General features: G+C 48.4%; 1 protein-coding gene across 2 annotated transcripts; it reads right to left on the bottom strand.

Annotated features, from left to right (window-relative positions):
• Positions 1-736: 736 nt before the first annotated feature.
• LOC122388928 lies at positions 737-23562 on the bottom strand. Of its 2 annotated transcripts, none has more exons than XM_043380440.1 (38): positions 23470-23562; positions 22944-23114; positions 22414-22514; positions 21569-21689; positions 21120-21273; positions 20606-20844; positions 20190-20316; positions 19721-19886; positions 19319-19440; positions 18897-19104; positions 18403-18617; positions 17971-18130; positions 17673-17795; positions 16783-16881; positions 15781-15986; positions 15270-15447; positions 14771-15001; positions 14335-14585; positions 13552-13921; positions 13122-13298; positions 12563-12750; positions 12113-12311; positions 11610-11770; positions 11143-11317; positions 10710-10822; positions 9009-9219; positions 8651-8745; positions 8308-8437; positions 7729-7952; positions 7254-7431; positions 6879-7051; positions 6400-6524; positions 5732-5910; positions 5285-5429; positions 5099-5168; positions 2169-2273; positions 1696-1857; positions 737-1453 (listed from the first exon to the last, which is right to left on the bottom strand). In XM_043380440.1, the coding sequence occupies exons 2-38, from the start codon at positions 23057-23059 to the stop codon at positions 1265-1267; spliced, it is 6186 nt and encodes a 2061-aa protein (XP_043236375.1). In that variant the 5' UTR covers positions 23060-23114; positions 23470-23562; the 3' UTR covers positions 737-1264. The 2 variants fall into 2 exon arrangements, with proteins under 2 accessions (XP_043236375.1, XP_043236373.1); XM_043380438.1 differs by having other exon boundaries at positions 23413-23534.
• Positions 23563-24225: the final 663 nt, after the last annotated feature.

Below are 24225 nucleotides of genomic sequence, written 5' to 3'. Positions count from 1 at the left end.
CATTTTATGGGAACACTTTAATAACTGAGGAATGCGTGCGACGTTCTTGCGGAAATGGGCAGGCTAATTTTCGGAACTACCGCTGAAGCCACTTGTCTCGTTGCTGCAGGATTTCATTTTGAATAAAGGACATCCTCTTAAGGCCTGGCTACACTATGCGTTTTCTGCGTGCGTTTTTGCAAGTTTGCGTGTTTTGCGTAATATCGTTCTAGGAAAAAAGTTATAAACAATATAATTTTTACTTTGGTTATATACAAAAGCTAATATAACTCTTATGTAACTAAAATTTAAGGTGAAAAACATCACAAAAACGTAATATCGTTCTTTTTTCTAGAACGATATCACGCAAAACACGCAAACACGCAAAAACGCACGAAGAAAACGCATAGTGTAGCCAGGCCTTTAGGCGTTAGGGCTGTCCAATACATATATCGGAGCATCTTGTTTTTACCGCTTTTCGGCTGTCGTTTCATAATGGCAGCAAGGACGTTTTTTTCGTGGTCACGTCGTTTAAGCTGCCAGCGCGAAATAAGTTATATATGAGCCATTCTCACCAGAAAACAAAACACGGGAGTAATTGCTGACGGGTTGAATATGCATATCATAACTGTTACAGTCATTGACAGACACCTGTACATATTCAGACCCAAGGCAAAATGACACCACGTCATCCACGTTGTTGTTCTGGACTAGTTAAGCACAATCATCCAGCTATCAAGTAAAGCAAAATGCAGGAGAGGAAAATTGCGCATATATTCAAGCCATAATACATTAACAATAACAAAGAAACTTGTCTGATATGTTTAGTCTAACGGTATTGACGTGTCGGGAGACACAAACAGCAGTTTTTTCCTTCACGTCAGTGGCAAATTGATAACAACAAAATTGGTCACGCAACTTTCCTTGAGTCACTGATACGATATACTGCGAAATCCCGATATAGCAATATGAGGTCCAAATACGAACTGCACCAATATGAGCCTAATGGCACCCAACAGCAGCATATTACGGTTCCACAAAATATGATATGGAGGCCATGCACTCTAAATGAGATCAACAAGGAACTTTGGAAGCACATCGGTCATATAATAACTGATTGGGGGCAACGAGAGTAGCGGCTCAAACGCTGGCCGAATTCGGTACGGTTGAGGTCAGCTCAGCCGAGTTGGGTAGAGACGAGTCAGCCGAGTGGGGCGGGAATAGCTAGCGATTCCTGTGCTCCAACCGTGTCAGCGGGCAACGGCACTCTTCAACTGACGGCTCTTCAACTAGTGGGCGGCGGCAGTCGGGCGGCTGAGGTAGTAACCAGACTCAGACGACCCCTCACCACCACTCGGTACACCACCAGACCCTGTCGGTGGACGGCAGCCAGCAGTAGGTGCTGTCCGCTGCTGTACATGGCCAGACTGCGCACCGCGGCGGCCGGGTACCAGCAGTGCCGCCGCAGACCCTCCTGGAAACGGTGGGGAGGGGGAGGTGATAACCACTAGACTGGCACAGGTTCACTCAGTTAGCAAGCACACAGCTGTAGACGTTTTATTTCATTTACTGGATATATTCTCCTCAGAGTCGACAAGCTACAAGGAAGTGTCATAAAACAAAACGATGCCCATGCTGAAAGACTAAGATTCATCAGTGGGCCGATCCTCAAACCTAATACTCACCCTTCAGAGCTTGTTTTCTGTCCTCTCTCACCTGATGAGTGACCAGATAGACGACCAGCTCGTTCAGCTTCGTGGAGAACACCGTCAGGTAGCTCTCGGCGCCGACTATGAATGACGTCACGGCTGAGATGCCCGGCTCGGCCAGGTACTGACACACGACGTACTGATTGTCCTCGGCAGAGTACTCCAGCACCTGGACGAGAGGCGGGGTTGTAGAAAGATGACGTCATTGGACACAAACTTAACACGCAAAAGCTAACCTTATTAGTTGAAAATAGCACTCGTAAAAAGATACAGGGGTTACCTAACAAGACCGTTCATGAGAATAAATATCGAGTATTGTAGGGCAGTGACTTTTTTGGCACTATGGCACATGCCAGCAAACAGTACGTTGGCACTATAAATTGGTCCACGCTAGCAAACAGAGGCTACTACTCAGTAGCTAAGAAGCAAAACACTTCCATCAACGTTTCATATGTCGTAGGGTCTGGCGCCCAAACTCACCGTGAGGCCGTCCAGGTCGGCGATGACCACAAACACCTTCTCATGGGCGTGCAAGAAGGCCACCGCCTGGATGTCGGCGTGGAAGAGCGCGCGCAGCTCCGAGAACTGCGGAGACGGAGATGGCTCGTCGTATTGGTCAGTCGTCAACACAGTTCCGCACAAAAATAAAAAATACATATGTATACGCAGCAGTAAGGAATCACTAGACGTATTGATGGAAGCCTAGCGTGCCAGTTGATCCGTTCTTATAAAAAAACGTTTTTGACCAGACATGAGAGAGAGAGAGAGAGAGAGCATTTATTCACACTGCAACAACATAAAATTCATAAATTACATAAGCAATTGGCGCAAAAGTGCTACGCACTTAACTCTTTGGCGCCGCTTGCAAAGAATGGTAACACAATGAATGAAACTAAATAAGACTCCTACCGCCCTATGCCGAGCCGCAACCCCGCAACCCCGGCAGTACGTGCGTTATATTGCGCGTCAAACACGCCGTCATGACTGGACTAGGTACGGATTGGACTTTGGATGTATTAGGTTAGAGGCGATGAGTTTGGATGAGGAAGCGCTGTAGTGCGGTGGCGGCCTCGCTGTCGATGCCCCGACGCAGCCCAGTACCATAAATGAGTGTGTCGAGTTGCTGAGAAGGAGGGATATTAGAAAAGTCGGTATCGAGGATTAGGGATAAGGATTGGAATAGGTTCTCTCGTTGGGTGTTATAGAGTGGACAGATTAGCAGGAAATGTCTTGTGTCTTCTAGGGGGTGTCCGCATGGGCAGGAAGGGGAATCACTTTTTTGCAAGGAAAATAGATGGGCGTTAAGTTTTGAGACGTTCAGCCGTAGTTTTGTGTGGAGAAGGTTACCGGTTGGTGATCCCAGAAAAAAATACAGAGGCGGGCGGGGTGGTTCTAGAAGCGCTTTTAAATGTTTGTTAAAGGATGTGTGTCTGCGATCTGTGCGCATTTGATCGGGTAATGTGTTCCAAATTCGTGTGGTGCAAGGAATAAAGGATCTGTAGTAGGCCGAAGTACGTACCTTGGGAAGTGTTTGTGTAAATGCATTGCGTAGCGTTCTTTGTGTGTTGTGCTGTCTTGCAGTGGGAATGGTGGATTTGATGAATGGTGGTATTGTAGAATCAAACACAAGCTTGTGATAAAACTGAATTTTGTGCATCTTTCTTCTGTCGGTCAGTGAAGTCCAGCCTAACTCCCGTCGCAGTCCGTCAGTCGAAGTCCGTAATGTTGTCCCGGTTATGAGTCGTGCAGCTCTGTTTTGTGTTCGTTCCAGTCGTATGCAGTCAGAAGCAGTGATATGTTCGTCGTATATTATGTCACAGTAGTCAAACAAAGGTCGTATATAAGTTGTGTAGATAGAAACAAGCATGGCTTTGGGAACGTGTCTAGCAATCGAATATAATGGGCCTAAAGAACGATTAAATTTCAGGATAGTTTCGTTGATATGAACATGAAAGCGTAAGTCTGTAGATAGGGTGAGGCCGAGATGTTTATGGTCTTTTACGATAGGAATGGGTTGTGGTCCAAACGTTAGAGCTGGAGCATTTGTCTGTTTTAGGTGAGAAAAAGTTTGTTGTTTGGTTTTTGTCGCATTGAATGAAATCGCCCATTTTTGTCCGTAATCGTGAATGGCGTCAAGGTCGTGCTGCAGTGTTGTCTGTACGTCGCTTAAATTGTGTCTTTGTGAGTAAGTGGAGAGTAAGGAACAGTCATCTGCATAAAAAAGCATTTCGTTTTTTGTCTTGTCGCAAAGTCCGTTTAAGTAGATTATCGCAAGAAGAGGTCCTAGTACGGAACCCTGAGGGACTCCGGCATCAAGTGTCAGCGTTGAAGAAGTCGAATTGTTTATAGTCACAGTCTGTCTTCTGTCTGATAGATATGATGTCAGCCACGTCAGTAAGTTCCCTGTTAGTCCAAACTCTCTCTCGCATTTTGCTAAAAGTCCTGCATGCCATATTTTTTCAAAATATCTGCTTATGTCTAAGTAAATTGTCGTTAAGTCTTGTCCTTTGTCGAGAGAATGATACAGTCTGTTTGTTAAGTACATAAGTTGTAACTGAGTGTTGTGTCCTGGCCGGTACCCACTCTGTCTGTCAGATAGAAGCGAAGATTCGGTGATGTGCTGATAGATTCGAGAGAAAACAATTTTACCAAATATTTTTGAAAGACAAGGCAAGAGGCTTATTGGTCTATAGTTATTGACGTCTGATGGTGTTCCTTTCCGCTTAAATATTGGTTGTACTTTTGCATGTTTCCAGGATGATGGGTATTTTCCGGCTGCGAGAGATTTATTGAAAAGCTGAGTCAGAGGTTCGTAAATAAGTAAAGCTGTTAGTTTTATAATTTTTGTGGGAAGTTGGTCTGATCCACACGACTTGTTGGCATCCATGTTATTTATAATTTTAAGAACCTCACCTGGCCTGATAACTATGTTATGCAGAGTGGGTACCGGCTCAGCGTTTGTGGCTATGTATTCTTGGAGCTGTGTGTTTTGTAGATTGTTTATGTTGAGCTGTGTTTGTGCGACAAAGTGGCTGTTGAACATCATAGCTTTTTCCGTTTCGTCAGTCACCGTGTCTCCGTCAGATTGTACTAAAGGTGGTATGGTGGTGTGTCGTTTGTGTCCGGTTATATTTTTTAGTATTTGATGGTATTTGTATGGGTCGTGCTTGTGTTGAATAATACGTGATATGCTATTTTTTATGTGTTCGTCGTAAAGCTGCCTGTTCAAATTGGTTACAAAGTTGCGCTGAGATTTCCAACGTACCCATGCTTGGGTACGTTGGAACATTGGACATCGATGTCGTAAGTTCTTTTTAGTGCGCGCTTTAATGCCAGGTGCATGTTAGTGGTTCAGTTTGTATGTAATTACATATCTAATCAGGACTGGTTGGGATACTTTTCTAGCTTACCTGATACAGTTCTTTGTTCCAGACCCAGAGCTGGACTTCTCCCTGGAGGGACAGCGGCTCACGACTGTGTCTGAAACGGATAAATGTCGTTGACAGGCCTACACTAGTCAAGTTGTGCCACGGCTGTAGTTTCCCTCCAACGTGACAGCTTTACGTGACTCTCCGAATAACGTATAACCTCCTAACCTGTTGACGACCAGCAGGTGGGGCACTCCTCCGGCCAGCGTCAGGTCGAGGCGGTACGCCCCGAAGGCCGGTAGCCTCTGCACAGTCCGCCAGTGGTATCCCTCCAGTACCAGCAGCTCCGTGTCCGGGTGGCTGAGGGTGACACCTGGCGGCAGAGTAAAGAAAGAGGGAGCGGGGTGAAACAGTGTGGGTCGGGCCTCACATAAACTCAGAGCGTCGCATATTATTCAGTTCAACCTGAAAGCGATGTTCCTACGTCAACACAGTCAGACGATGTGAAGTGAAATTGGCAGTAAGAGTCTCACTTCTTACAAACCCAGAACACTGCAAACCAGAAAGATCACTAAAATTTTCATAGATTGGTGCGAGTTCTGCTCCTCTGCAGGTCGCATGCTTAACCCTCTACCCAGACAGACTTGTTTTGCTGATCAACCCTGCTCGACTCACCCTCGGCGGCGAATCCGTACGCCAGCACCATGTAGAGTTTCCCGTCGAAGCTGAACAGCTGAACGTCACTGAGGTGGCCGGGAGGCGCGGTGGCCAGTGGTAGGTCACGGGGAGGGGCAGAGGGGTCACCGGCCGGGCGGCTGGTCACCGAGACACGGGATGGGCCAGGAGAGCGGCACCTGGAGGAGGGAGGGGAGAGTCAGCCTGGTCAGTATTGGGTTGGGCAGGAATTGAGTAGTGGGCTCATTTTTTTGCGTAAAAAATATTACGATTTAGATCCGAATAACATGTGCTCATTTGCAATATTTTAACAGATTAAAACTCAGTTCGAAGATATGGTGTTGAGTGCTCTCGCGAGGAACATATTGTTATAATATCTCAGAATGAATGACCTTTTCCTCGAATATAGAAAGGTTTAAATGTCGAAAATGATGTATTTAAGTAAATACATCATTTTCGACTTAAATACATCATTTCCTACATTTAAACTTTTCTATAATCGAGGAAAAGGTCATTCATTCTGAGATATTAAAACTCAGTTCGTTTGCACAAAACTTCACTCGAATGATCTAACATCATTTCGCGCACAGCAAACAACGATCTAATCACAGTTTATCATCTCCAAGGCCAGTATATTCCAGCACATCGGGCAGCAGAACCCCACTCACTGCGGATTGTCGCCCTCTGTGTGAGCGATCACAGTGACCACTTCATCCAGCTCCCGGACGTGGAATGTCCACGACTGAACAGGGAGGACCGAGCCCGGGAAACTCAGCAGGCCGTCACTCTGAACCTGATGGGGACGACAGACGACATTCAGTTTAACAGGCTGAGCCTGTGACGGGATTCTTCGCATAAGTGTGCTAAGAGTTTACAGCCCCTCATTCATGAGATGAAGCTCACGCTGCAATTTTAGCTCGTAATTAACACCCACAATAAAGATAGCGAGAGAGCGAAAGGTATTCTTGTTGGGATGCTAGTTTACTGACCAGTGATGGCTTATGCAATAGTGAAGGACAGAAATGATGTTACCACACTAGAAACATGATTATTGATTACACCAACAATAATTTTGGCTCGGTTTCCTGATTCGTCACCCCCTCCGGCAGCCCCGTCCTAGCCCCCTGTTCCCGGAGCGGCCTCCCACCTGCAGTGTGCGGGTGGAGCGGCACAGACAGCCGGTCGGCAGGTCGCACCGCTCCCTAGAGCGGAGCAGGACGTCCAGCGACCTCAGGTCACGGCCCGACGAGCTGACAGAGACGGCGTGCGGCATCGGCAGCCGCTGCACCTCCAGCAGGTAGGCGAGGTCGACACTGTAGTCTGCAGGGAACAGTGGTGTCAGGGTTCATGTCTTGAAACGCTGAGCTAGGGTTTGCAGATGATTTTATGCAAACCCACAAACGCGGTAAATAATACGGAATTAATAAAGACCATGGCTGCATTACTGTAAAATGAATATCACGTCTACTTGTCGAAAAAAAATGTACGTAGTTTATCGCACCTGGGTGATCTAACAACAAACCTGGCGTCTGAAGCAGGGCGGCGGCGCTGTTTCTGATCCTCACGGCCTCCTCCCTCAGCCGCTCTGTCCATATCGCCACCTCTCCCTTCCTCTCCCTCAGCAGGGCGGTGACGGCCGTCAGATTGTCGGCCAGACCACTGACCGGCTCCTCGATGTTGGCCGGAGGGAATTGGAACGCCTGGAAAATAGTGACAGCAAAAGGGTCAGGGCTACTCAAGTTACCAAAATCGGTGAATCCCGAAGTGCCAAATGTTCATGAACAAAACAAACTTTCCAGCGAATGCCTACTAGCATTACTTAACGGGAAAATATCGAAATACAAAATAATGCTTCAACGTAGCGTCAACTTCAGCCAACTCAAATCATCTTGCCACTTATTACGACTCCAGCTATGTGAGCGACATCAAACCGGAAACTATGCAAGCAGCCTCCAGCTTTATCCAGCCTACACTCCCCTGATACCGCCTCAGCTTACCAGTTTCTGCGTCACCACCTGCACGGCGGTGGGATCAGAGCTGAGCAGCTGTCGGCAGAGCTCGGGCAGCTCCACCCCGTTCACTGGGCCGCACAGGTTACCCTCGACGACCAGCGTGTCAAAGTGTTTGGCGCCGGATATGGTCTGCATGCCGTCCAGCCAGTAGCTGACCAGGACGTCCTCGGGTACCCGGAGGTCGTTGATGGCGGGCGTGTTCAGGTGCACTGACGGACACAGGCGTAGTTATTGGTTCGATAGATTGCGTTATTTTTAAACTTTTGCGATTTCACTAGATGCTCGAACAATATTCGTGTGCTAAAACTTGATTATTTGCTGTAAGCAAATGCTAACAGGTTAGTAAATGGTTTGTAGAGCCTTTATTATGAAAGGTGATAAATTTATTCGATAGTTATGTTGCATTTAGTAAGCAATTATTGCATGATCGGGAATGTCACAAAAGGACCAATCAGTTTACAATAAGGATGCCATGAACTTCATAATATAAACGATAAAGTCGCCTCATCTGTTCAGCAGCTACATACTGCACCAAACCACTGGCCCATCTATCAGCTCGCTCACTCCAAACGGTGACATCGCCGGCGAAGGTGACGTCGGCCGTGATGGTGACGTTGGACGTCAGGTCCACGGCCGTCTCCAGCACGTCAGTGACGTTCACGCCGTCCACCAGGCCGGCAACATCTAGCTCGTCCTGCATGGAGAACGCACGGAACGCGAGAATTGTAAGAATGCGGACCAGAACGGTACAAGGGTTTAAAAATATTACGCATTATTAGTAAAGTAATCTTGATTACGAATATTTGCTTTACCCGGATTTCGGTTCGTACTAATGAACCACAGGTCAAGTACTTATATGGCGTTTTTTTTTCGTAAGCTTCGGCAAATTCATGAACCAAAGACGTACGATGATGAGGAGTCCCTGGTCGAAGTACAGCCTGCTGGCGGTAATGTCGTCACCCCGCTCCACCCAGGCAGACTGGGGCTGGCCGTTGATGGGGCCTGTGAATAGGTTACTTTGGGTCACAGTTCATAGGATATAGGTCACATGTCGCTACATTGAATTACTCGAACGTCAAGCGTAATCTCTCTTCCTATGGTTCGGCATCCACCTGCAGACGATCGACACTCATTGTTCCGAAAATGAATCTGCATGGACGTTACTAGCAATTACCAAACTTACCCGACCCTTCCCAAAACTTAGCCTATCCTGACCTAGCCGTCCCTTCCCCTCCCTACCTCAGGCCTCAGCCCCTTCCACTAACCTGTCGCTAAAACATGCCCGGCCACAGCCGCCTGCTGGATTCTCAGCGGCCCGCTCAGAGTGACCTCCTGGCTATCCCTCAGTACCAGAGAGGCCAGCCACTGGTCCACGCTCTCCTCGTTCAGCGACGTAACAGTGACGTCACCGGTGACAGTGACGTCATCGCGGAACGTCACCGGTCCGAGCAGCCGCAGAGGGTGGCTCAGGTTCACCTGAGAATAGGGTCGGGATTTGTCGATCGTACATCGTACTCGGCATTTTAAATAAACTATCAAAATTATCTTGCGAGAAGTGAAATTGGCGGGCTAGGGCCTAGGAGGCACCTTGTTGCGAGTTTTTTGGCACAACACTGCAATATTTATTTCACGTCGTGAGGCATTCCATCATACAATGGCTATTCATAGCCTCGAGTCAAGAAGGTACAGTCGGTGCAGGTGCAATAGGTGGGTACATAAAAACACACATGCATGCATACGAGTGAGTGAACGGCGTCAGATATAATATAAAATAACGTCAGCGAGTCTGATCAGCCGTCATTCTGACTCCTCAGAAGCCACTCACGCAGCTCTTTCTTAAAAAGAGAGTGCTGCATATCACGCATCGCTGGTGGGAGTCTATTGAACGCTGTCACGTGAGAGTATAAAAACCTCCGCCTCCCAGACTCTGATAAAATCTGGGGCGTCACGAGATGGTCTGACTGTCGCGTGGATCGGCGGGTGACATCCTGTCGAGTGATGAGACCACTCGAGAGTGCCTCTGGCTCGGATGTGCGCAGGATCTTGTTTAGCAGCGTCAAGCCATGGTACAGATACAAGTTATCAGCGGTAAACCATTCCAGCTGTCGCAACACGTCGCTAATGTGGTCGAATTTCCTCCGGCCGGAGATAACACGCGCACAGAAGTTGAGGACTCGCTGAAGGCGGCCAAGCTGAGTCTTGTTCGCAGACCCATACACGGTAATACAGTAGCGTATCAGCGAGACAACGAGTCCCTCGACCAGTCGGACCATGCAGGACTGTGGCAGGCAGTGCCGGCTGTGAGCGAGGCCACACAGTGTACCGGTGCAGCGGCGTACAACGTCATCAATGTGGGCCGAGAACGTCAGGCTCTGATCAAACACGACACCCAGGTTCCGCACAGTGGGGGAGCCGGCGACAGTGGCGCCCATGAAACTGATGTTGACAGGTGGAAGCCGCTTAATGTTTTGCCTGGATCCGGTTAAGATGAGCTGAGTTTTTTCTGCGTTAACTTTCAAACCATTTTTGCTGAACCAATGACCTAGTTTAACAAGAACGTTCTCCATAGTGACTACTAAGGAGCCAATGTCGCCGGGCCCCCCAGTGACCAGAACCTGAGTGTCATCGGCGTATTGCACAATATCCGCGTCGTTGTCAGCGTAAAGAGGCAAGTCATTTGCATACACGGAGTACAACAGTGGCCCAAGCGCTGACCCCTGGTAGGTACCGATGGCATTGGGGAGCGGTCGAGAGGTGCACCGAGAGCCGACGGACATCTGCACTCAGCTAGCAATCATCTGCACTCAATAGCAATCAGCTCATACATGCATGAATGAATAAATGAATGAATGGATGAATGAATGAATGAATGAATGAATGAATGAATGAATGAATGAATGAATGAATGAATGAATGAATGAATGAATAAAAATGTTTTAGTGCCAATAAACGGACAGTGAACCCACCGCCTTGACGTCGGTGGTGAGGGCGTCTTCACACAGCTCCACCAGGTTGTTACCGTTGTAGCTGACCACCTCTGCTTCAGTGAGCGCCAGCGGTTGCTGGAACGTCACCTCGCCTAGGAAGCGGAGGGAGGGGGGTCATATAGTGACCCAGTGGTGGTCAGACTGCATGGAGACAGTATGTGGGTGAGCGCATTTACTGAATGCTTTTCAAATTATTGTATTCGTTTTTATCGATTTATTCAGATCATAGTTATAGGATCAACCCAGCTCAACAAAAACTTTAACGTATTTTTCTCAGTTCAAGGCCTAGAAACATTAAAAATACAAAGTGCACAGTACAGCTACAACGAAAGAATACGTCTGTCTAACGCTGTCTAATTTCCACTTATGAAACACCATGAAGGCCAGAGAAACCACTCCATATTTATCTTACCTGTGATAGTGTGGTTTCCCCTCTCTGTCACGATGCGATCGAGCAGCGTCACCAGCTGTCCCATGACGTCACCCTGGCTAATTGTGACGTCACCCTTCACTATAAGTGAGCCGATGGATGCAGAGAGATTCATTGCTTGAGATGCATTGGTCTTCCTCAATCCTTCCTCCCACAGCTGTGAAAGTAGAAATGGAACCGATTTCACTGAATGCGAAGCGAGCTACACGGATAACGCAAGGAGCGGATAACGGTAATTAAGTGTCATCTCTGATAGACTTATAAGCTTATTCGGAATACCAAAAAGTTGTTCTTTCATTATAATCCACTCTACATTCATACATGGCATCACCCCGTTTGCATAAAAAGATGAAAAACGGACAAGCAGTCCGAGTATCATGACAAGACACCACAGTCCATGTTGCAGACTGCAGCATCCCCGGGCGGAACACAGTACACACAGTACACACCTTAGTGAGGTTGCAGTCCCCGATGGTGCCTCCGTACACGCTCAGCTCGTTGGCCGCCACGTCGGAGAAAAAGTGGACGCTCTGGTAGAAGTGAATGTCGCGATCGGTGAACATGATCTGGTTTACCGGCACACCGTTCACTCGGTTCACCTTCAGGACATCTGTGAATGCATGAAAACAGCAGCTGACTGGATGCACATATGTGAACCCATCGTGAAATGGAGTGACTGGATGCACATATGTGAACCCATCGTGAAATGGAGTACACTTGTGGTGACTTTGGGCTAGACCTTTCCATTTAATTCATAAAAAACTACTCAGGATCATCGGTTGCATAATCGTAAACATCTCGTTTGTTTTGACAATTTGAAATAGGAGCTTGAGTCAAAAATAAACAATGCCTAAATTTGAAACGACACCAATAAGACGTTCCTTTCGAAATACGTCTGTAATACGCCGATCAAAATAAATAAGCCGTTTCCCTCGTCCCTCCTCCCCCTTACCGGCGTTGACGGTGCCCTGAACGGTGACCTTCTGTCTGATCAGCTGGTGGGTGTGCAGCGTCAGGTACCGGCTGTACAGCTGCTGCACCGTGTAGCCGTTCAGCGTGGTGACCAGGATGTCACCGGGAGAGGTCACTGACATCAGTGAGGTCAGGCGGGTGACGCCGGAGACGGTGCCCCCCACGTCAGACAAAATCAGCTGTCCGAGGGAAGAAATGTTAAGGTTAAGAGATCAGAGATGAGAAGTGGTCAGTACTCAGATTGCAGTGGTCAGGTATCTGCGGTCGGCGGTCAGATGGCAGAGATAATTATTTCTAGCACTAACAGTAAAAAGCCACGAATTAATGCAGCATTTTAACTACACGAATGTCTGTTATTAAATAAATCCGTAAGCAATCAAGCCACCGACGATGTAGCGATGACAGATGCCGCCTATGGGCAATTACGTACCGACGACAGGTACGCCGTCCAGGGTCGCTCATTGACCATGTGCACGTCCAGCTGGGAGTTGAAGCTGACGTCGCCCTGAACGGTGAACTCTCCGGGCACCAGGGTGTCCCTCTCCGTGTACAGCAGGCCCTCCAGCAGCTCCAGTACGCCGCCCTGATTCAGCTCCTCCAGAATGTGGACGTCGTAGACTGCCAAAAAAAGAAGGGTCAAAGCAGCTTCATCGTAGTGATGCATTTATGTGATACAGAACGTGGTGATGAGTATACAGGTCGGGGAAAAAAGAGCGAATGTCTGTATTGGCAAATAAGCGTTTTACAGACAGCTCTGACGGCTTGTAGATTGATTTATCTGTCATGCTTTGTCAGTAAAATGAAATCATGTAGTTAGGCGTAAGCCGTAAATAGAAACATCGACGAAAAGCAAAAAATGTTTTTTTTCAGCTCGAGCGTACTTAGATCTACCCAAGCAAAAGCTATCACACGCTACGATAAATACGCATCATGCGTAAGATTATTTCTCTCAAGAATTCTAGGCAGATACGTTCAGTCTGAACACTTACAGTGTACGTTTCCCTCGATGATGAGCACGTGGTTTGTGGTGCGGTTCACCCAGACGTTGGAGATGTTGGCCAGGATGTCAGACACGCGGTAGCCATTGACGAGTTCCAGGACGTCCACGTCGCCGGAGGAGGAGACGTTGCTGACCACCTCCAGGTCCGAGAGGAACGTCAGAGAGCCTGAAAAATGACTTAAGAGTTAGTAGCGAGAAAAGAGCCTGAGAGAAAAGACAGCGAGCCCATAATGGCCGAATTCCTCGTGGCAATCTTCAGTTATAATGGAAATGTTAAATACTTTTCGATTAAAATAAAGTGCAGCCCATACAAAAATAAATATTGCATTATAAACCAAACAAAGAGCAAAGACGCATTATACCATGTGACAAATCCTAAAAGAGCTGCCACGAAGCTCCCAAAGTCCATCGCTGCTCACCGGTCTGTATGGCGTCTCGGTCGACCATGATGACATCATCGGGCAGCCGCAGTCCGTTCAGCTCCCTCACCATCAGCGCGGCCGTCCTCACGGCTCCGGAGAACACCTTCTGTCCGCTGATCAGCTGGTCACCGCCACTGGTCACCACTGTGGCCGCGAACTCGGAGAGGTCCCGGCCGTTCAGCCTGCCGCCCGCCGGCAGCGTCACCTCGCTGACCGTGATGTTACCCAGGAAGATGACGTCGTTGTAGAGCGTGCCGCCGCGCTGGATGTCGATGAAGGAGTCCGTGGACGCGCCGTTGATAGTGGCGACGGTGAGGTTGTGTTTGATGGAGAGCTTGTTGGCGATGGTGACCGGCACTTCGATGGTCTGTGGGCAACGGAACGGGAGAGCAGGTGTTTAATAGATGGCAATCGAACTAAGCATGCGTGTGTATGATTGTGATCAAAGCTCGCGGATCAAAGTCAAATAGTCGGAATCTCAGGTAAACTTAATGTTATTTGCGGCCAGCTGCGTAGTAAATGAGTAGATGTGGTTCTGGATTACAAATTATTACCAAGACGTTTATTTATCCGGACAGCTGTGACAAATTATTTTCAGATCTCGCAAATACAAGTGTGACGATAATTTCGAAACAAAAGGCTACAGTCACCCGTAACATTATCCAGTGTTGATTCCCGTCCCGATCCCTCACCTGGTCCCCGTCTCTGGTCCAGAACTCCAGAACACCTCCCCCAGTCTATTCAGTCGGTATCCGAGGAGGAGCCCCCTCCCCCCCTCACCTGGTCCCCGTCTCTGATCCAGAACACCTCGCCCAATCTGTCCAGTCGGTATCCATTCACTGACAGCAGGGTGACCGCACCCGTCACCGTCCAGTCGCCACTCAGCAGCACGCTGTGTGTAAAGTGCAGCGTGCGCCGGGCGCCGGTCGCGATCGCTGACACCACCGAAATGTCCACGTCGTTCACCGTGACGTCATCGGCGACTATGACGTCACCGGTCACCGCCAGGTCACTGGCGATCACCACAGAACCTGAAGCGCAGAACAATTTGTTAATCTCATGAAACAGTATTTAATAATCTTGAGAAAGCAAGTTAAAAGGCGTTTATCTGGATAAATGAATGGATGAGTGGCTTCGGGTCGGGTTGCCACGCTCAGCGATGCTTGTAAATGACACCACGGACCCACCACCCACCATTCCGCCGCCTGCCACTGACCGTTGACGTGACCGGGGTACCCCGTGGTGCGCACCACGTCTCTGCTGAGGTCCAGGCCGTTCACCCAGTCGGTCAGCACGTTCAGCGTGACCTGTAGCGAGTCCACCCGCAGGTGGGAGGTCACCGTTTGCTCCATGTCCGTGGTTAGCAGGTCAGAGGTCAGCGCCACCCCGTTCACCCGGCCGGCGGTCAGGTCACGGACGAACACCGGGCTCAGCAGCGTGGTGGTCCCTGGCGGACAGGACAGGGGTAAAGGGCTGGTCAGGGCAACAGACTGGGAAGTCGGTGTGAAAATAAAGCTTATCAGCTGTTCATTAAATGCAACGTTCAATGTTTATGGAGAGATACCGACTAAGTGATCTCCCATAATGTGACTACCCGGCAGTAATAACTCAAGTTCAAAGAAAAAATACCATTGAAAAGCAACACATCAGTAGATTTCATGCTGTCACATAACGGCGTTTCATTTTTTAAGAAGAACCCAAAGTTCGTAACGTACCGGCGACTTCATCATTGGGCGACCTCCAGAGAGTTCGGAGGAAGGCGTCCAGGTGACGGCCGTTGAGCCGCGTCACTCGCAGGTCAGAGAAGACCACCGACCCACCGATCACGTGACCGGACAGAGTGTGAGAGCGGTCCAGGGCGATCGCCTCCCGCTGCCACGCCGACAGCTCCCTCTGCCGTGCGCGATACAGTTGTGAAAAATATGGAACTGTAGAAGAAGTCAGCCGAGAGCCTAATTTAAAAAAAAGCTCATAAAATTACTGCCAAGCTGGCACCAGACACACGTAGACCAGAATTATTTCCCTTGACGTCTCAAAGTTTGCTACCATGTTCTAAGGAAAATATCAAACTATCAAGCTTATCGAAAACGGCATATAGCCTATCCATGAAGAAAACAGCCTAAATGTGTCAGGGGTCCTTGCCGTCCTATACGCTGCACGGTTCACTCAATATCACCAATGCGACCGAATAACATGGTCGATGTTAACACTTCTATGTACACCCACCTGATTGACTTTGGTCACTGTCAGTTCCTCGACGCTGGCCTGGGTGATGTGGGCGGCGGGCACGGTGAGGGTCTGACCCTGCAGCACCACCGACGTCAGGTTCAGGCCGTTCAGTGTGCCGGTGAGCCAGAGGTGGCCGTTGACGCCCACCTGATGGTACTGGTGGCGTCCGGAGACGGTCTGCGGTCCGCTGATGTACATCAGGTCTGATGGAGGGGACGAGTGACGGGTCAGACGTCAGTTAACGTATTGAAAGATTGAAGATTACCTACTGAAAAGTCATGTCACGTAGCAAGTCACGGGGGGAGGTGTATCAGCGCATGCAGTTAAAAAAAAAAAATACATTCGATACCACATCTGGTTTACGATTGCCGCCCTGCAGGCAAGTGAGCACGACCTCGTCGCTCGAATGTCAACCCGGGCCCTGCGGCACAGTATAACATCAGGCGCTCGATACTAGTGCCACCTAGTGACGACACTCATAAATAAACTTGCGGACGACTGCTGGAAGATCAAGACCTCCTCAAAAATCACAAGTGGACATGAAATGCTTAGGCTCGAATAATAATAGCACACAGCAAAGTAACCTTTTAAAGTTGACACTTCTCTCATATTTTCTTCTTTTACACCAGTATCAATGTGACAGCATTACTGTATGCCTGGCCTATTCAAATACATTAGCCAGAGGGGTGTGGTAATAACTGGTGTAAGCAAATTGACCACGGTCAAAAATGCATTACCAGAATGCACTTAAGCGAACATTTTGGGATGGTCTCGTTCCTAAGTCGGCTAAGAGCTTCGGTCCAGAAAATAAATTTATCGTTGGCATACAGTAAAATACATACCAAACTCGGCCGGTGATAAATTTTCAAGACCTCAGTCCTTACTGATTTTTGAACTCGGCCTTCGGCCTCGTTCAAAAATCCAGTAAGGACCTCGGTCTTGAAAATTTATTTACACCGGCCTCGTTCAGTATTATATATTACCGTTCCGCTCGATTACCTGAGACCCCCAAGCCGTTCACCGTCGCTCCGTTATCCAAAGTCAATCTGTTGACCGAGCCCGACCCTATCGTGATAGGCTGGTGGAGTGTCTGGTTGCCTGGAAAGAAAACAAATAGGTACGATTACAAACGGCGAGTAAGACGCAACCAATTGAGACGCCGCTAGGCTGAAAACGATGTCTACGTAGCAGTGTTCGCCATGGGCCGGGCCAGCCCAATGGGCCATGGGCTGGGCTGGGCTACGGGCTGGGCTGGGCCCTCAAATATGAAGGATCGATGGGCTGTGGATGGGCTGGGCCAAGAACTGTAAAGTGGAGTCAGGAGTTCGCGATGGAGACAAAAACTATAACTACATAGCTTATTACCGTGCAAGACTCAAAAACGAGTTAATAAAGCACGCATGCCATGTGCAATGTTCATGCTGCTCGCAAAATTTTGTTTCTTTGCTATCTTTGGATACCTGTGTGGTGTCAATGATTTTTAATCCATTCATTTTTGATGGGCTGGGCCGGGCTGGGCTTTGCCGCTTTTACCATGAATGGGTTCGGGCTGGGCCGGGCTGTGAACCCATGGGCCTGGGCTGGGCTGGACTGGGATTTTGCGGCCCGTGGGGATGCAATGAGATATCTCTTAAGATATATCTTATTGATTCCTTAGATGTAAAACACATTCTATGCAGCAACGTAATATCGTCATGGTTGTATTTGTAAGTTCAACCGGAACTTATCGAATTTAGCAAAAATTGCAGAAGAGAAAATTCGTTTACGTCTTGCTCGCTTCATCCAATCTTTTTACTCTTTAGATTCAGTGCAACGGCTTGCATTGGTTTATTGGTGTGAAAATTTGTGTCTACCATATCTACTAGCTTGGCGAAAAGGTCACCCCTTACCCGTATAGGTCAGTGTCGATCGCATTAGGCGCTGGAACGATGCCCCGTTCAAAGTTTCGATGTGTGACGCCTCGTTGACAAAAAGGCTGCCGTGGACCACCAGATTCGAGAAGGAGTAGTGACCTGAAACCATTTTCCGTGCGACATTTGAGCACGTCAATCGGTCTTAAAACAGTCCTCAAACAATTGAACATTAAGCAGCCACAACCCCCAAACCTTAAATTGGGTGAATATTTAATCCGTGAAACAAACAATGCTGTTGACAAAAACAGTTGTTACTTGGTTTAAGCTTACTCACCCGTAATAATTTGTTTTCCAGAGGCGGTCAATGCGTTCTGAAGACTTGCGTTCAGCTCCCTGAGTGAAGTTTCGCCCTGCTCGATCTGATTGTGAACGTTACTGATGTCGACTGGGCCGGCATCGCTGCTGCTACTGGGGTCGTGAGAGACGATTTGAAGCTGAAAAAAATGAGTCGTTTGAGTTCACTTTCATAGCTGTGCGGTTTGCACGCAATACGAAAAACGATCACGTCTAATAGGAACGATGACTTTATGTTTCCCGATATGCATTTAGCAAAAAAATATCTCTGATGTCATTTTACCGAAGGCGAAGGGGGAAGCAGAGGTGTCAACAGCATAGGTGAAACATAAGAAACATTGAATTATGCAGCTTGCAACTGCTACCACCAGCCCTCAGTCAGAAGCAGCCCCGCCATCTCAGCACGTCTCACCTCCGCGACATCAGCCGCCCCGCTGACAGTCAGAGTCTGTGTGACGGTGACGTTCCCCGTGATGTTACGGTCCTCATCCCAGACAAACACTGATTCAGCCAGCTGCAGCAGCTTGTCCAGCTGGTGGTCCAGCGAGGTCAGCTGCTTGTCCGCCTCTTCCAGACAGTAGAGCAGCGCGTCCGAGCTGGCAGACTGCGATGTAGCCGAACGACGACCTGAGAGAGAGAGAGGGAGATATAGAGAGGGAGAGAGAGGGGAGAGAGAGGGAGAGAGAGAGAGGGAGAGAGGGAGAGAGAGAGAGAGAGACGACGACGGAGTTAAAAATCGTTACCTGAATAGTGGAGTATTGCTTTCATTCCACGGCTAATATATCGATAACGCTGAATTCATCAACCTCTTTACCCTCGCCCCTACCCAGTCACTATACCTACCACGCATGCAATTGCACATTATCATCCATTCCACCCTTACCCTAAGTCTCTCCCGACACTCACCGCCTGCCGCCTCTCTGACAATCAGCGGGAACTGGCTCCATTCGGCCGACTGGCCCGTCCCGGTCGACACCAGCAGGTAGTAGCCGTCCCGGCCCACCAGCGTGGTCTGAACATGCCGCACACTGGTCGTAGCCGGCAGCGCGTACGTCGTCACCAGCGCGAAGTTACCCGTCTGGGAGCTGAACGTCGTGAAGCACAAGATTCGGTTCTGCGGAACGGAGATAGGAGTTCGCGATTTGGTCAGGGTTGGTCGATGCCAGCGAATATCACGTGTTGTGGGTGCCCACTGAGCAGTGCTGTGCTGGTTATTTTATCCGCCAAAGATGACATCAATCATGAATCATGAAGATAACATGATTCATGATATATATGGATCAGGCTTTAGCAAAGGGGTGCTGGTGCCACCTCCGAATGTCTCTTACCCCGCTGACGAGGTAGATGTAGCTCTCTCCATTGTAGAACGTGCCGACGTGACCGAACTGGACCTGTTCCTGGGCATTATCGCCGCCGCTGCCGATACTCTGCCACTCAAACAGCTGGTCCGCTGTAAAACAAATCAGGAATCATGTCAGGTTTCATTTTCAACGGAAAGTGTATAACGTTAAAATGAACAACACATTAAAAATAAATCATAGCCACGCAATACTCGAGATTAAATCAAAAGGTAGTTAGACGAATATAAAACAGCGTTAGAAAGTTGTACTCGCTAAAAAGTCAACCACCTATGCGATATACTTCAACTTTCCAACAGTGTCAACTGTCAAACACCAACCAAGTAATGGAACAAGAGGGAGCAAACTGCAGACTGCAGAGTCGCCGCTTACATGTCCACCAGAAGACCGTGGCGTTTCCCAGTCGGTTGACGGCGAGCACGTAGGTCTGCGTATGATGGGTGAACGCCTCCACAGCGATGGCGTGACGGGTGGAGAAGTACTGGAACAGCTCCAGGGAGCCCGAGTCCCAGTGGAGGCGGTACAGCAGACTGTGAGCCTGCCGTAAAAAAGGGCGTCAGGGCTAGCACGGGCTCGTAATAATGCCGTTTTATAATGCAACAATTATGTCGTATTTAACCCTAAAACGGCGAGGGAATGAGAGCTTTTATAATTTGTAGATACAGATTTATTCAAAAATTATTACTTCAGAAACACTTTCGATTTAGCAGCGAAGATGGCTCATTCCTTCGTTAGAATATATTAACGAGCGACATATTCGAAGTATTTTTCACTATATTGACGGAAAGGACCAGCCATGACCAGCTTATACAAGGCCACTGCGTTTGTCTCCGATTCTCACGTCGGTTTGTCCGATGGCGATGTAGGTCCAGCGTTTGACCGTGTACGTGGTGACTGACGAGGCTCCGCCGGGCGTGGACACGGCGTGCGTCTGTAGCCACTTGACGCCGTGCGCCAGCTGGTAGATGCTGAGAAAGGATGAGGGTGTATCACGAACATGGAGATACTTTCACAAAGCAGCGACGTTTATTTGCTGCATCGTTAAAAGACGAAGTCGGAAAAAATAATGCGACATGCTATGACACCAAGAGATAAATCAAGAAACGATTTTACAATATCCTATGTTGCAAAAAAGCCCAAAAGTAAATATGCGGCACAAAATGCTCATGCCACCTAAAATATAAGAAACACATCAAGACCTTTTTTCAGTCATAAAAGAGAGATCAGCGGAATGGGTTGCGATAAGGTTTAACTTACTAGGACCTCCTCGCGGGCACCAGGACGCCGCTGATTCGTTGATAACTAACTGTCACTATCACATGCAGTTTGTTGGTCTGCTCGAAGAACAGAAAGTCTGAGGCGACCTCGTTGGGGCTGAGCACAGAGTCCTGGTACTTGGGCAGCCAGGAGCGGCGCGGGTCGGAGACGAGAAACAGCAGGGTCCGCCCGTCTGCCAGCTCCGTCATGATAAATACCGTGCCGTTGTAAACGTGAGCCTGGAGAAGACAAAAGGGTATTCAGTTCCAACGACGGGAATAGGAAACACTTGTAAGCGTTGAACTTAAAATAACCAAGTGAACGTTAACACAAATGAAATTAATAGCTCTTTACGTCACTTCCTGACGTCAATCAGATTTTTACTCAGTAAACGGCTTACTGCCGAAACGTATTTATATAGTCACTTTCCGAATCGATTCATGATTCACTCTAAACAACCGCATTTCCTTTAACACCGACCAGCATGCCGCACCTATACATCTCGACGACTAACCTTGAGCCTGATGACTGTGCTCTGCAGGCTGGCCTGGAAGGCGGCGCTGTACTGGTGGTCGACGAAGCTGCTGACGGAGAAGTTGGCCTGCCGCCGCAGCAGCAGGGTGCCGTCCTCAGACCGGCTCACCAGCGCGATGTACGAACCGCTCAGCCTTCGGGAGATGGGGTTTGGATGGAGCGAGGTGTTCGATTCAGATCACCGACTGACACCCTATCGCTAATATTTCCATAGTTTTCTCGGAAAATAATACTCATTTCACTGTAACTTGAAAGTCGTATAAGGGCGCCTCGCAATTTTGTAGAATATTACTTAACTGGTGACAAACAATTTAGCCAATTACTTGCAAAATACTGCAGGAAAAAGTAATTAAAGGCAAAGCAAGCACCTATACAACTAAGTACATTCAAAATAAACTTCTGACATCTCGGCAGACCTGTATATCTTACGTTTGTTCCGAAATGACTGCATAGTTCCTGCCATTCAGCGTGAAGAAGTCGCTGGCGCTTACATTCACACCAGAGAGGACACGCGGGCTGCCCAGACCCTCGATTTGGGTCTGTAAAACGCCTGAAATTAATTGCATCATGCGTCAAAATTAAAGATTAATCAGCCAACCTTTACCGATGGTGAAGAATGGGTGTGAACTGCAAAGTAGCAGGTTAATTTGCTCATCAGTCAGAAACGAAAACGGTACAAATCACGACATCCAGTCGATAACTCGCACGCCGGTCAACAGAACCAGACTTCCGAGTCGCCGTCTCGCGAAACCGATACAGACACCCGGTGACCCGATACCGGACACTCGACACGGAGCGATAACCGAATAGGCGGATGGAGAAGAGGGGATGGGGCGGGGTGAGGAGCGGAATGGGGCGACCAACGACGAGGAGGGGCGGAGTTGACACCGGAGGAGGATCAGCGGGTCCGTCTCGGATTGGTCGAGACACTCAGTATCGGATGCAAGGAATAGCGGCTAGCATTCTGATTGGTCGAGGCACCAGACGTGGATCGATTCCGCTTCATTCGGATTGGCTAATGACTAGTCATCCGAGAGTCCGTATAGCTCAGTAAGCGGAGTTTGGGCAGTGGGCACTAACTATCACTCAAATGTTTGTCTATTGTAGTTTGCACATTTAAGAATAACGTGCGGCCGCAAATATCGTGTAATGAGGCATGCACCATGACCCGAATGACGCATGAGCGCATGACGACATGATCAGAACGATGCGATGACGACATGCGATTTACGAATAGGTAGGATTTACGATTCAGTGTGCTGAGTTGTTCTGACCTGCTTCAGCGCTCCTTTTTGTATACTCCTTCATAAACGACTTGCTCATATCCACTCGGAACTTTTGCTCAACGAAGTTCAGGTAACTGTCGACATCACGCCTGAGAAAAAAAAAAAAACGTTAAACGTTCCGCCAAAGCTGTTTGCTGGAATCTATTCACATCAATTTTATAATAGTTATACAGTTACGAGTGAATAGTTAGTTGGTTATAGTTACGAGTGAATGACTTCGATTACCGGAGAAAATAGGCATGGTCTGCATGAGAGACATGTCTGGGCTCTTCACTTTGTACTTCTTACGAGAACGGAGTGACATACCTTCAGCTCAATGCTATATCTGAATTGATGCCAAGCCAAGAAGTAGGCGAGAGTAACCGAAATAGTAAATTGTTTTATTCCTTTGCTAAAAAAATAGCTTAAAGGGTTACAAACTGTTGGAACATCTGATGGCGACAGACGTATCGATGGCGACAATCATAATCCACAAACGTTTATGACATGGGCTCAGTTAGACCTCACAAGTAGCTTACTTGGTTTCCAGCGGCGGCAGTTCTTCCATAGTCCATTTCGTCTCAGCTAAATTAAATCCCGATGCACCAGCAAGGAGACACGAGGCAATGATCCACAGAAGCCGACAGGAAGGCATTTTGCTTATGATCCTGTCAGCAGTTTGTGTAACTCTCAGATCGCCTCCTCTGTCCCTGAAACACATTGCCAGCCAATATCGAAACATAAACGGGGATAGTTAATTACATGCCTTTCGCCGACATCTAACATCTGTGTCGGCCGCAAGCTTAAATACAAACAAAAGGTATACAAATTTAAATGCCCCTAATCGGTGGCATCTCTTTGTCTACAAAAAAAAAAAACGCTATAACATTCACAATGAAGGCCAGCCGAACTGCGTATTATTTAAAGCACGGGAGGTGTATGGTAAAAAACATTTTTCACTCTATCGTTTTTCACGTTAAACGACATTTAACTGCGCCGTGTACTTACCTTTTCGTTAGAAAAGACTCTGAAGTCTCGACCAGGGCTCCAATGCCCGTCCCTCACCTCAGTGGAGCCGACCCGACCGCTCGGCAGTCGGTCTGGCACTGTGAAACGCCAGCGCTCCAGTCGGCCCGCCCATCGCCCCGGGCGCTGACCGGTCACAGGTCAGCGGCGGGTAGGCTGTCCCGCAAAGCACCGCCACTGCCGGAGACGACAGCGGCTGTCGACGCCCAATAAAATGAGGCTGGAATTATGGTAGCACAGGGGGCTAATTAAAACTTAACATGAAAATATATGCGGCCTTTTTGTTTCGCATAGTTGTCCGTTTGTCTCGTGCTATGCCTTTTTATAATTTTCAATTTCTTCTTTTTTACTTATTTAATTATTTAATCTCCCCACCAACGGCCGTGGCACCCATATACAGGAAGATCTTGCCACTCCTTTTCCTCTCACCCCTCCCCCGCGCTACGGAAGCAGTGAGAGCCACTGCATCCCAAGCTGGAGACAACGGCCCCAACCGGGGACGGACCGCGCCGGGAGTCGAACCCGGAGCTTCACGACCACCGGGATAACACCTTTACCAGCTACACAGCCAGAACTGTCTTGGGGATTTTATTGAAACGCTTTCTTAACCCTCGCCCGTATTGGTGTTGTATGCGAACGTGCCTTGCCGTTAAGCCCCTGATCGAGCTAGAGCTTCGCGGAAAAACGAGCGTGTTTCCCGTGACGAAAGGAAGCTGATGATAACAAATTCTAAGGTCCTAGGCCATTGGTTGACCTTCCAGATCAAGTCAATTACCCAAAAGTCGGGAAAATCGG

This window comes from Amphibalanus amphitrite, unplaced genomic scaffold (assembly GCF_019059575.1).
Source record: "Amphibalanus amphitrite isolate SeventyFive unplaced genomic scaffold, NRLGWU_Aamphi_draft 000339F_arrow, whole genome shotgun sequence".
NCBI classification, from domain to species: Eukaryota; Metazoa; Arthropoda; class Thecostraca; order Balanomorpha; family Balanidae; genus Amphibalanus; species Amphibalanus amphitrite.
Note: the sequence above shows the minus strand (reverse complement) of the source record. Positions and strands in the feature narration are given on the sequence as shown.

Coding starts and splice junctions, on each gene's coding strand:
- LOC122388928 (XM_043380440.1), bottom strand. CDS start 23,059: ATGCCTTCCTGTCGGCTTCTGTGGATCATTGCCTCGTGTCTCCTTGCT. Junction 14,586..14,770: donor GTACCCCGGTCACGTCAACG/GTCAGTGGCAGG, acceptor TCTGCGCTTCAG/GTTCTGTGGTGATCGCCAGT. Junction 6,525..6,878: donor GCTCCACCCGCACACTGCAG/GTGGGAGGCCGC, acceptor CGTCCCCATCAG/GTTCAGAGTGACGGCCTGCT.